Source organism: Fulvia fulva, chromosome 12 (genome assembly GCF_020509005.1).
Source record: "Fulvia fulva chromosome 12, complete sequence".
Taxonomy (NCBI): Eukaryota; Fungi; Ascomycota; class Dothideomycetes; order Mycosphaerellales; family Mycosphaerellaceae; genus Fulvia; species Fulvia fulva.
The window spans coordinates 1,074,416-1,086,292 of record NC_063023.1 but is presented as its reverse complement, the minus strand read 5'-3'; the positions used below and the strand labels follow the sequence as shown (position 1 = coordinate 1,086,292).

General features: G+C 52.9%; 7 protein-coding genes across 7 annotated transcripts; 3 read left to right on the top strand and 4 right to left on the bottom strand.

Moving 5' to 3' along the window:
- Positions 1 to 299: 299 nt before the first annotated feature.
- On the bottom strand, positions 300 to 2,057 carry CLAFUR5_13644 (uncharacterized protein; the record flags this gene model as incomplete). Its single annotated transcript, XM_047912792.1, has 1 exon — positions 300 to 2,057. The coding sequence occupies one exon, from the start codon at positions 2,055 to 2,057 to the stop codon at positions 300 to 302; it is 1,758 nt and encodes a 585-aa protein (XP_047768630.1).
- A 566-nt stretch (positions 2,058 to 2,623) lies between these two features.
- CLAFUR5_13643 (N-terminal acetyltransferase A complex catalytic subunit ard1) lies at positions 2,624 to 3,455 on the top strand (the record flags this gene model as incomplete). Its single annotated transcript, XM_047912791.1, has 3 exons — positions 2,624 to 2,764; positions 2,823 to 2,994; positions 3,046 to 3,455. The coding sequence occupies 3 exons, from the start codon at positions 2,624 to 2,626 to the stop codon at positions 3,453 to 3,455; spliced, it is 723 nt and encodes a 240-aa protein (XP_047768636.1).
- A 330-nt stretch (positions 3,456 to 3,785) lies between these two features.
- CLAFUR5_20360 (uncharacterized protein) lies at positions 3,786 to 5,928 on the bottom strand (the record flags this gene model as incomplete). Its single annotated transcript, XM_059463196.1, has 4 exons — positions 3,786 to 4,758; positions 4,811 to 5,269; positions 5,319 to 5,831; positions 5,882 to 5,928. The coding sequence occupies 4 exons, from the start codon at positions 5,926 to 5,928 to the stop codon at positions 3,786 to 3,788; spliced, it is 1,992 nt and encodes a 663-aa protein (XP_059319173.1).
- Positions 5,929 to 6,908: 980 nt separating this feature from the next.
- On the bottom strand, positions 6,909 to 7,745 carry CLAFUR5_13642 (uncharacterized protein; the record flags this gene model as incomplete). The annotated part of the gene is made up of 1 exon (XM_047912790.1): positions 6,909 to 7,745. One exon carries the CDS (start codon positions 7,743 to 7,745, stop codon positions 6,909 to 6,911), a length of 837 nt encoding a protein of 278 aa, XP_047768635.1.
- A 166-nt stretch (positions 7,746 to 7,911) lies between these two features.
- Positions 7,912 to 8,297, bottom strand: CLAFUR5_13641 (uncharacterized protein; the record flags this gene model as incomplete). Its single annotated transcript, XM_047912789.1, has 2 exons — positions 7,912 to 8,082; positions 8,157 to 8,297. 2 exons carry the CDS (start codon positions 8,295 to 8,297, stop codon positions 7,912 to 7,914), a joined length of 312 nt encoding a protein of 103 aa, XP_047768634.1.
- Positions 8,298 to 8,554: 257 nt separating this feature from the next.
- Positions 8,555 to 9,997, top strand: CLAFUR5_13640 (Agnestins biosynthesis cluster transcription factor AgnL11; the record flags this gene model as incomplete). Its single annotated transcript, XM_047912788.1, has 4 exons — positions 8,555 to 9,283; positions 9,325 to 9,483; positions 9,544 to 9,735; positions 9,839 to 9,997. 4 exons carry the CDS (start codon positions 8,555 to 8,557, stop codon positions 9,995 to 9,997), a joined length of 1,239 nt encoding a protein of 412 aa, XP_047768633.1.
- Positions 9,998 to 10,368: 371 nt separating this feature from the next.
- Positions 10,369 to 11,757, top strand: CLAFUR5_13639 (Agnestins efflux protein AgnL12; the record flags this gene model as incomplete). The annotated part of the gene is made up of 3 exons (XM_047912787.1): positions 10,369 to 10,465; positions 10,517 to 10,843; positions 10,919 to 11,757. 3 exons carry the CDS (start codon positions 10,369 to 10,371, stop codon positions 11,755 to 11,757), a joined length of 1,263 nt encoding a protein of 420 aa, XP_047769020.1.
- Between the last annotated feature and the right edge of the window lie 120 nt (positions 11,758 to 11,877).

Below are 11,877 nucleotides of genomic sequence, written 5' to 3'. Positions count from 1 at the left end.
GCGATCTACCGTTTCGGGGTGCGTCAGGTCTGTCGCCGGCCCGCAATTGCGGTATAACGCATGTGTCGTAAATCGTGTTCGACCGCCCGCTTCCCGCAACAATACGGCGGCTCATCTCAAAGCTCCTCATCTTTGGCAGACAAGACCTTCTTGAGATCCATAGCTTCAATCCCCGCCAGCATATCATCCATGTTCCATCCAGAGCTGTTGAGGTCGAGAGATTTGTTTGCTGCTGCAACCAAAGATGAGATGTCATCGTCACTGCCAACGCTCTCGAAAGTTGGAGGCCAGCATCGCTGCTAATCCTTAGCAGTCGCACCATCGCTCCACATAATACAGGCTTTCTGGAAGCGTGCATCTTTATTGAGCATACCAACTGCCTGGTCCCATAGCTTTGGCAGGTCATCTCTCTCTGGAGCATCTGGTACAACTGCCGATCCAAAAGACCGCATGAGCCAGTTCTGGAACTGATCTGTAGACAAGAAGGTTTTGGCTGCCTCCGCTTGACATTCTGGTATCTGCGCGAGCAGACAGAGCTTCGCATAACCAATTTGTGCTTTCAAAGACATCTGCTCCACCTTCGGATACGGCAAGATATGAACCTGCTTGTTTGCAATGTTCAGCTGGCTCGGCGCAATGGCGGATCGCATTGGTTTGCGACCAGGCCGATAGGTGAACAAGAGCCAGCGAGTGCCGTCCTGGCTGTGCAAGAGATCTTTGTATGGAAGCTTGTCCCATTGCTCTGCAATGTAGTGCTTCTCGGCTAGGTCCATTTCACAGCTAAAGTCCTGAGACATGTAATCCACTGTTTCCTGCGATTCGACAGTGGACATTGTAGCCTCTTGTGAAAGCTTGCCTTGAGCCTTTTGACGTCGCTCCTCGAGGGTTTTCCGCAAAGCGGCAGACTTCGCGACAGGTGCAGTCATGGCTCGCAGCGTGGTGGAACCATTGACTTGATCCTTCTTCAGCTGTGACTTTGAGACGCCTGGTGGTCGAGTAGTGGTGTCGAGCTTTCTGCCAGCTGGTCGCTTGGCCAAAAATTGCGCCGATTTTGTATTCGTCGATTTTGGTGCCAGCGGCACACGAGTTGGTGGCATCGATGCATTGGGCTCAGTATTCTCTTGCTGGTGCAACTGTTCTGCAGATGCTTCCGTTATTGCTTGCTGCTCGAGTGGCTCGACCGCTGGCTCACTATTCGGCTGGAGACGACTGAGCTCTTCATTATAGAGTGCTTGGTAATGTTTCTCGAGCTCCTCCTGTATTCGGGCGACCCTCTGCGAAACGTCATTCTCAGCATCTTGTCGTCCCTCTTCTCGGCCTTCTTCTCGCGCTTTATCTACGGCGTCATGATGCTCGAATAAGTGGCTTAGATCCTGACTTATGGGCTTCTGGGCTTCTACGGTCTGCGCCGCCTCCTGGTATTGCTGAAGAAAGATGTTCTTCTCCCGAAGCTCGTCTGACTGCCGATTGTACTCCTGCAAGAGCCTCTGGTATTCCTGAGTTTCGACTACTGCACCAGACTCATAATGGCTGACTTTCGCTCTCAGCACGGAGATCTCGCTGTTGATGCGTGCGATCGTCTGGTCATGGGCGCGGGCGCTTTCCAAGGCTGCTTCCTTGTGTGAGGTTGCTTCCCCACTAAGTCTGGCGCAACTGTCTTCGGCACTTTGACGTCGCTCATCCAGATTCTTACGCTCCGCAGCCGCGCGAGTAACAGTTTCCTCCGAGACCCGTTGACATGCAAGTACCTGCTGCGTGAGCGAGCGACTCTCGTTACCCGATTTGATGGCTGCGAGAGCCAGATCATTCCTCTCCTTGCGCAACCGACATTGATTGCTGATCGCGGAAGCGTAATTTTCCCAGACAACGCGCATACGAGCAGCCCGATTCACGAAGGTGGGATCTTGTGCTCGACAATATTCCAGGCCATCATTCTCCGCGACCGCATAGCTCGTGTAACTGATACGTCGGCGCTTGTGCTCGGGCATAACGCCAGAGCCGAATGATGCATCATGATGCAATGGCGCAGAGCGCTTTCGCAAAGTGGTCGCTGACATGCTGGCGACTTCCGAGTGGTGGTTCTGCGACAGTGTCTGTTCGAAAGTCAATATTTGGATGTGTTTGTCAAAGAATTTGCGGTGGAAAGCGGGACAAGAGTGATCTAGAAGCCGATTGTGTTGGAGACGAACGCAATGAGGAACAAAGTGGGGCAAATCTGGCGCACGAGCCATGCCTTGCAAGTGAATGTGCAACGCAAGTGACGCCACATGATGAAGTCTTCGCTTCCATAGCCTACGACCCGATCAGAACGCCTGGGAGTCAGCCAGTTGGCACTATCTCTCTCAGCTATCACATTCGAAGGCGGAACAAGCGCGGGTGCCGATTGTCAGGTGTCCAACTAAGTAGAGGAGCCACATATACGCGGTGCAGCAAGGCAAGTGAAAGTCGAGTGTGGAAGGAATAAGGTCGGCTATCCGGTTCGGGTACATCCGTCACCGGGCTTGGCACCGGCTGAAAGTGCATCGCTGGAGCTCAAGCAACATCACTTCATCGATGACATACAACTCATTTCCTTCTAACCGCACCGACGCAAGCACTTGACCTACACGACCAAATCGCCACCATGGACATCCGGATCCTTCGCCCCTCCGACATACCTCAAGTCCAGCAGACCAACATCACCAACTTACCAGAGAACTATTTCTGCAAGTACTACATGTACCATGCCTTGAGCTGGCCACAGCTGAGCTACGTTGCCGTAGATGTGAGCATTCGGCGGAACACACTGCCGAGAGCTTAAGTACTGACATGTTCCCCGATAGGTATCGAGACCGAAGAACACACCGTACGATGCGCCGAAAATCGTGGGTTACGTGCTAGCGAAGATGGAGGAAGATCCGGCGGATGGCGTACAACATGGCCACATCACATCCCTCAGTGTTATGAGGACGCATCGAAGATTGGGACTAGCAGAGAAGCTCATGCGTCAGAGCCGTAAGATCTCGCAGACTGCCAAAGGATGAAAAGCGGCTGACATCACCACAGAAAGAGCCATGTTTGAGACATACAACGCAGTCTACGTCTCTCTACACGTCCGCGTGTCAAACGTAGCAGCACTGGCACTTTACCGGGATACCCTGGGCTTCAAAGTTGGCGGCACAGAAGCCAAGTATTACGCAGACGGAGAAGATGCCTACAGCATGCGCATGGATCTGGATTATCTTCGCGAAGAGGCATTGGACGAAGAAGATTCAGAGGATGAGGCAGAGACGACAGTTGGAAAGGATGAAGGTGCCGAGGTGGGAAGTGCTGGGAAGGCAGGAGACGGAGTAGAGTCTGCTGCACAGCGGAAAGAGAGGAAACGGAAAGTCAAGGTCGGGAGACAGCTGGGAGTTGGCGAGCTGGTAGAGCGGGTTGAAAGTTCGAAGCCGGCACAAGCAAATGGATCAGCATAGACCCCGAGGACAGATACTGCAGGAGCTGGACCTGGACCTGGTGTGCTGTTGTGCTTGGGTGCTATAAGGACAGAAGACGATACATGAGCGTCCGGTCACAACGATGAGGCCATGCCTTGAAAAGAATATAGCAAGATCCAAGGAGTGTGCGCTCCGGATAGAATTCCCAATCGACACGAAGCCTTACAATACACATGGCCTCCTATGAAAGCCATTCGTGTCTTTAATACCATACTCGACAACAGCAAACACACCGCTCGAACCTCCGATCTCGTAGTCCGTTCCAATTTCCCACGCATTCGAGTCAAGAAGCCCGTTCGACACTGCGAACTAAGCATCAAAGTCAACCCGCTCATCCAGAAAGTGGGTGCGTGAAGCACTCAACATCTTACGCTTCTTGTGTGCGATATTCTGATCCTCGTCTTCTGCTCCTTCATCGACACTGAACGCTTCGCTTGCACGACGAGTGCGGCCACATCCCGGAGTCTGCTTCTCAACTGCGTTAGATGCCATGGAGTGGGATCCGCTTTCTTCTTCGACATCGGCCGCCGCTGCATCACCGGAGAGAGCTTCCTCAAGCTGCGACTCCTGCACATTGGGCCGAGAATCGACCTTGTCGAGCAAGCCATCGCGATCGGCCATTCTCCGCATGCTAGTTTTGAGCTTCCTGCGATAGGAGGCAAGCAGAGAGTCCGATTGCGCAATCATCTTTCGCTGCTCCTTCCGCGATAACTCGCACGGGTTGTAGACCTTACCTCTCGGCTTCTTCGGCAAAGGTGTAGGGCTCGGCGTGTTCGACTGCTGTAGTCTGGGACTCGGCTGCACATTGGATCGCTGGGATAAGGACGACGACGAATCATCGTCGTCTGATTCGCTCTCGCTGTCGTCCTGGCCGAAGTCCACATGTTCGTCGTGGATATGCATGCGGTTCTGAGGATGCGCCGCCATGTACTCCTGCAGTTGGGCTCTACCTACGAGGTGCTCCGCTTGCTCTTTGAGCTCGTTGATTGCAGACCTCGATATCGAGCCTGTGAAGTTCTTCTCGAGGAAGTCGTGCTTGTCCTTGACTAGTTGCGATGCTGCGCGCAAGGTGTGGTGGTCCTTGAAATCGGAGAAATCCCACTCCTCGAGCGCCATGTCGAGTTTCTCCAACTTTTGATCCAGCCAGGTACGATGGTCCTGGTAGATGGTGTCGAAGCTTGGGCACAGATCTGCCAACGTCGTCTTCGCGAAAGTGCCCCGGCCGTGTATCACGAGACCGTTACTCAAGGGGTACGACTGACCGAGGCTGAAGAAGTCCGTGCTCGAGGAAGACAAGCACATCTTGGCACCAGGTTTCCTCTTTAAGCACATACGCAAGCCATTCGACGTTGAAGCTGAGCTGGCTTCCGACGAATCCCAACCTGCGGATATATTGCAGCAGCTTGCGCCAATGAGCCCAGAAATCAGGATCGTTCCACCACGCAACCTGGCCTGGCGCGAGACCGTGTCCAGAGTGTGTCTTGAAGTAATGGCCATCGATGCCGATAACGAGGGTCTCGACCAGTCCTGCCTTGCCCCTCAAGGCGCTGATCTTGAATTCCTTCAAAGCTAGCAGGTTCTCATCGGGATATGGTCGACCGGGCCACTCGCTCTCCAGTGCGAACCTGTTGTGTCGGAAAAAGTGGCCAGCAGACCCCTCAAAGATGCCTTTGTTGGCCTGCAAGATCGCTGGGTTGGTGAAGCCGATGATCGTATATGCGGTCGGTGGTCCCAGCGCTGCCTTCGCGATGAGGTCCTGAATCTCTGTGGGTGACGAGTTGAAGCCATAAAACCTATGTTTGCGTTAGTACGTAAAGCGTCTGTTCACAAGGGAGGACTTACAACGGAGCAGGGTTTTCAAAGTACTGAAAGAAGTCGAACGTGGGCGTCTCCTTAGTGGGCTTGAACAGGAACTGGTGATCAGACTCAGCCAGCTCCCTGTTGAGCCAGGACCAGAACTCGGCCTCATTTCTCAACCCCTCGTGAAAACTCGCCAGGTCATTCTCGATGGACTCGTCGACGGTCCCTTCGCCAAAGTCCGCGTACGCCTCAGCATCTGCCTGGCCCCACCGGGTGCGGTCGAGTATGGCTCGGAGTTTCGGGATGGCTGCTCTGAGACTTAATCGCTGCTTGATGCTTGCTTGAAATGGGTCTGTTCTGTAGTAATGGATGGCCTTATCCGATGCCATTTCTTGTGGCGATGGTCTCGTACGAGGGACAGTCGAGGACGAGCTGGGCGGCGCGCCGTTGCCGAAGATGCTATTGCGTGACGCAACTGGTGTCGCATATGGAATGATTGATGTTCTTATGTGGGTGGCAGTGTTCGAGTCGGGGTCTGTGGCGACTGGAAGTACGCTGCAGCACTATTAGCGACAGCCTGCATTCGGCCGGGAGAAGAGCCTTACCCAGACGGTAGCCTCAGGCCCGAGACTTTGAGGTAGTCGGCCGACATATCTGCGACAGCTTCCTGGCAATGTGCTGGTGTTGGTTGTGTGTCTGGATGAGAAGTGCGAAGAGAATCGGAAGCGAAGATTATAAACGGGAGGTGCAGCGCTGCAGGTGATGCAGCTTTCTATTCACTTGCTGCTGACGCACGAGCCCAGGATTGCCGAATGGCGCCTCTTCCGACCAATAACTTCCAATTTGTTCACACTTACCCTTCCACTGCTTGATACACCTTCTCCTCTCGACGATGACATTCTTAGCATGCCTCTCACTTGACATTGCCCTCCTTCGCGAGGGCGCCCACCTGCTGCATGGCCTTTTGCCGACGCAGTTCTCTTGGGCCGCGCGACACTCGATCTTTTCGTCGCATTTTTGGGCTAAGTCACGACGTCTGAGCTGTGAGAACATGACTCCGTACAGATAAATACTGTGGCGAGCGCCAAAACGCAAAAAGGTCCTCGAGGGAGTGGATAGGCCTCAGGAAGAGAAGAAGATTCGTGATACATTACGATACGAGTCGAGTCGTTACGATGGTGACTTCAGTCCCGGCAGATACCATCAGTTGTTTCGCCGTAGTGATGAAGATAAGTCACAGCACGAAGTTGCCACTCATCATGAACCGCAAAGATGGCGTCCCAATTCGTGGCCCACCGAAGCGTATCAGTTCATCCGCGTGGTCTGGTAGGGAATTGTGGTAAAGAGAGTCTATGAGATAGTGATCACGTTCATTGGGCTTCCGGTATTTCGATGTGCACCACAACGAGTGGCCCCGGTCTTGATGATACCTCCTCAGAGTGCCGCCTATTGGAGCCTTTCAAAGCCTCAATCAATGCCACTGAGAACACACTCGTGGATTGGGACATCACTCAGCTTGCCTCCCCTGTGGCCTTCTTCTCTGGCCATCGATGCTTTCAGGGCTACTGTCTCCCCCAGCTCGTCCCAGCAGCTGCTCGTCCGTCCATCGCTTCAGAATGATGTGTCCGGAAGCTAATTTTGTTCCCTTGGAATGCAATATTTCCGCCTTGAACAACATAGGTGATGGCTACTACAACTACAGCTCAGCCCTCTGACGCATGGTCGGTAGACATCAGACAACAGCTTGCAGTAATGGCGACTTTCAGGTCTGGTCTGGTCAGCAGAACGTATGTAGGACCCGACGAAGGGCGCGGGAGCGACCCGGTCGAAGCGTTGCGCTGCCTGCTCGTAAATGTTGATTGGATGGTTTCCCGGATCCATGAGCTCAGAGCTTTCCAACAGGGTGGTCAATACCGACTGCTGGAAGTCGGCCTGCTCACATGCGATATCTCTATATTCGAAATTTAGCCCCATCCTCCAGAAGTCGATCAGATCTGCAAGCTGCTGCTCGCTCAAGCTAGGCCATTGTAGCTGACGTGGTAATAGTCCACGTCCCGCCAGCTCAGCCACAAAGATCACCCAGATATCCTTGAAATCCCAGTCTGGATGGCGCTGTCCGTTTTCGCACTCGACATATGCGCGATCTTCCAGTATGATGGTGAGAGGACCGATGAAGCGGACACATGCCGGACTAAGCCAATCGAGCCATTCGAGCACCTTTCGGTAGCCTATGTCCGTGCGAGGATCCTTCGTAGAGTTCGTTCTTTGTACATGGACAATGAAGTCGTTCTTTGCCAGCCACATTGGAAAGCTCTCGCGGAGTGTTTGCCCGCTCACGTTGATGATAGTTGGCAGTTTCATACTCATATTCAGAGGCTGTCCACTATGCTCTGCAGAGAACACGAGCTCGTGGATAGCATTGCACAACTCTGCTGGTAGTCTCGAGAACCAGTCGCGCTGGCTGTACATAGGTAAGTTGAGGCTCGTTTCGGTGATATGTCTCGGGAAGGAGGTTTCTGGACTGAACCTGAGACTCAGACCATATGTCACTAGCTAAATTCCACAGATGCATTCAGCCTCTGGTCTGATTGCCACGGGGAGTCGTTGCGAGACATTTTGGGCCTGTCGTGCGTGCTCATAATGAAGAATGACGCGGATCGCCTTCGTAATAGATTCTGCAGTCCAACACGTTCCGAAAAGCTACCTGATCATCGTGTACGCGGTACCCATTTCGCCCGACAACGGCCAGTGTCTGATCATCCCGACTTCTTTGCTGGGCCCGTCTCGATGTTGTCCATGCAGAGCACTGTAGCTGGAGTCAGTGTTGCGATGATACCACCAGTGCTGAGTGTGATTCGATATGCTGTGATGGCTTTGTACCTCGGGTCCCTGGAACTGATGGCGAGCGGGATCATAGCGGTCGCTGGAAATTGCGTATCGTTGGCGGACGAGATCACTTCGTCTGATGCCATGCTGGGTTGAGGCTGAAGTCGCTGCAGTTCCATCATAGCTGCGGCCCATGCCAGACACCTGAACGTCAAGAATCAATGTCTACTGAGTGACGGCTTGTAGATGAACTGGTCCCAGCATGTTGATGGAGGATGTCCACAGTCAAAGCCCGAGCTTTGCCAAGGCCGACTTCTTTCCGTCGATGCTCCAGCCGCAGACAGCAACAACAGGAACCAGGATCATCAACTTCTCCATCATAACGACATGTAACGTTTCAATTTCCGTGTCATCAAGGCGGGTATCCTCTGATCATGGAAGCTTAGTCAGAGATGCCTCCTATGCGTTCTCTTCAACCACGCCCACGGCAGGACCCAGTCTCCTGCAATCTATGTCGATCGAAGAAACTAAAATGTGACCGGCAATGGCCTTGCTCGAATGGCCAGAGTCGCCACCTTGCTTGCGAGTCCCAAGGCGAAAGACCACTGCATGTTGAGCAGGTTGGCGACGATGATGCTTTACGCTCCGAGAACAAGTCCATGAAAGCTCGTCTTGCCCGACTGGAGCAAGCAGTATTTGGCCAGCCATCATCGAATGCACACGTTGCTCTGAATCATGCTTCCCAATCCACCGCTGTAGCGACACCAGCTCGGCTGAAGACTGATGATGAGAAAGCTCACGAGGACACTGACTGGCTGGAGTTTAACCAACGCAACCGACTTGTGCTAACGTTTGGTCAGCTTCCACAATTCACGGACCCATACATCTTGTCAATCAAGACCATAGATCAGATCGTGCTGGGCCATCCTGATGCTTCGACGTACCGAAAAATCAATCTGCCAACCCGCGAGGTCGCAATGGAGTTACTCGACACGTATGCTAAACACCTCGATGCCGTCCAGCATATCATGCATATTGATAGCACTATGCGTGCCTTTGATCAAGCATATACCCAGCTTGAAGCAGGTCAAAATGTCGAGCCTGGCGTGGTCATGCTGATACTGGCTGTATGCACAAGCCTTGGCTTCTACTCGACAACTGGGTTTCGTCGGGGTACCGCTGTATTTCGGGACTATGCGACCGCTCTCAAAGTCTTGCGCAGCTTGATATTCAAGGGATGATGGTCAACATTATGTTGAATACCAGACGCTGCAAACTACATCTGCCATTCTTGATTCGCGCCAATTCAGATCCACGTTTCGCTTTCTCCAGACGCATGGGTTTACAAGCTGCACGAAAAGTCTTTGATGTGCGCAGAGTGGTTGCCGAGGACGAAAACACCATGGGCGCCGCGCACCTGAAACTTGGCGGTATACTGCAGCATGTCTTTTATGCTACCGTGGTACTCGTGATGGACTTGTGCGTCAACAAAGATGACGACCAGGGACGACTTGTGGAGGTACGCGAAGCCCTGCAAGTCATGCAAAACGCATCTTCCTGCTCTCAGATGGGCACCAAGTTCCTCGACTCGCTGATGTCAATCTTGCGGAAACACCATGTGAAGCTCCCGACCGTGCATGGCGTCAACAATGACCTGCCCAACACCGATGGACACATGGACCGCTCAGCATCGCACAAGCCGCTCCATGCACACAATGATACGGTAATCAGCCAAGGACTCTCAAACCATCCAGCGCATACACAACGTCGCTCTTGATTCGGATAGCATGGATTTCGATGGAGGGATGTTCCAAGACTTTCTCGATCAGGGCCCATATCTGGACGTCCACGACTGGGATGATCTGCTGCGTGATCTTGATATGCGCATGGGTTGAAAGCATGTCTTGACAACATATACCACTTGTACAAAATGTATGACTGCAAAAATTGCACTGGAATGTCCATGGAGCTAATATGCTGGCTGGACTTCGGACTTGCCGAAGCTGGAGATTGCAAACCGCGGAGTGTCCATCGGGACTCGGACATATATCACACATTTCAGATGCGGTCCGGTACATTCTCACGTTGGTACGGTACACAGCACGAACACAGCAACATGTCTTCGGCTTCACATCAGGAAAGTGCAGGCGTCGAGAAATGGACAGCCACATCTGTCAACAGCCATGGCGAGGGCAGCGAGGATGGCAAGGTTGCTCAAGAAGTGCTTTCCGAGCTCAAGTAAGGATTAATCCTGAAGCATCACTCAATGGATCGACTGATCAAGCTCAGTCTGCGCTCGATGCTTGCTCTAGCTGCAAGTGCGCTTGCCTACTTCACCACAATCGGGTTCGTGAACGCTTATGGTCAGTACACCGCCTGACATTCTCCTTCGAGCTACTGCTGACAGTTCATAGGCGTCTTCCAGCAATACTACACAGCACACTACCTGCCCGATTATTCGAACTTCCAAATTGCCTGGCTAGGCTCGTTCGCTACGTTCACACTCTTCGCGTGCGCAGCGCCCGCTGGCACACTCGCCGACCGCTATGGCCCGACAATACCAATATGTATCGGCGTGATACTGCAGCTCCTGTCCATCTTTATGGTCTCACTGTGCCGCGAGTACTATCAGTTCTTTCTGGCTCAGGGAGTGCTGCTGGGCATTTCGATGGCTTTGATCAACATTCCCACCTCGACTATTGTACCGAAGTACTTTAAGCGTCATCGCGGGCTTGCTCAGGGTAAGTCCCACATATAGTCCTGCAACATGCTCTCCACTTCAAGGACAATCTCTGATGAAGCTGACAATGTGACAGGCATCTCAATCGGCGGCTCTTCCCTCGGCGGCGTCATATGGCCGATTGCTCTTGATCGAATGCTGAACTACGATGACATTGGCTTTGGTTGGTCCATGCGCATTGTGGGTCTTGCAATGATGCCAATGCTCGCTATCGCAATCCTGTTTCTTCGCAAGCCTGTCGATCTCAAGTCTCATGAGCCGACTTCAGGAAGCGAGAAGGGCACAGCTACCATCGCATCGTCCGCCAAACAGTCCAGGAAGAAACGAGACTTGACAAGCCTCAAGAAACCGCCATACATCCTCTTATGTCTAGGCCTCGCCATCGCGAACTTCGGCTACTTCGTCCCGCTCTTCTACATCTCGACATACGCAGTCAGTCTAGGTTTCTCAGAGAATCTGGCATTCTACCTAATCTCAATTCTGAACGGAGCCTCGCTCTTCGGACGCATTCTACCCGGACTGGTAGCGGATCGATACGGCCACTTCAACATTATGACAATTGCAGTCTTCCTCACCGGGCTCATCGTCTTCTGCTGGACAACAGCCACGAGCGTTGCTGGCCTGGTGATCCGGGCGATGGCATTCGGGTTCATCTCAGGCGCGATTTTGAGTCAGATGGTGGCTTATGCGACGGTCCTGAGTACTGGCGAGAGCTATGGTGCTGGGATTGGGATTGGGATTTCGATGGGGTCTGTGTCGTTTACGGCACTGTTTGGAACGCCGATTGCTGGTGAGCTCGTTAAGTATGGGTACATTGCGCTGTCGTGCTTTTCGGGGAGTGCATTGATGGTTGGTGGTGTGTTTATTGCGTGCTCTAGGCTGGCGCAGGATAGGAGGATTCTTGCTCAAGTGTAGCAGTGGTGCGGCAGGAACGGAACAGAACACTTCACTCCAGGTAGCGAGGGGCTGGAAATATGTGCTGATCATGACAGATGAACGACAGCTAGCTATTTAACAACAAACGCTACGATTGTA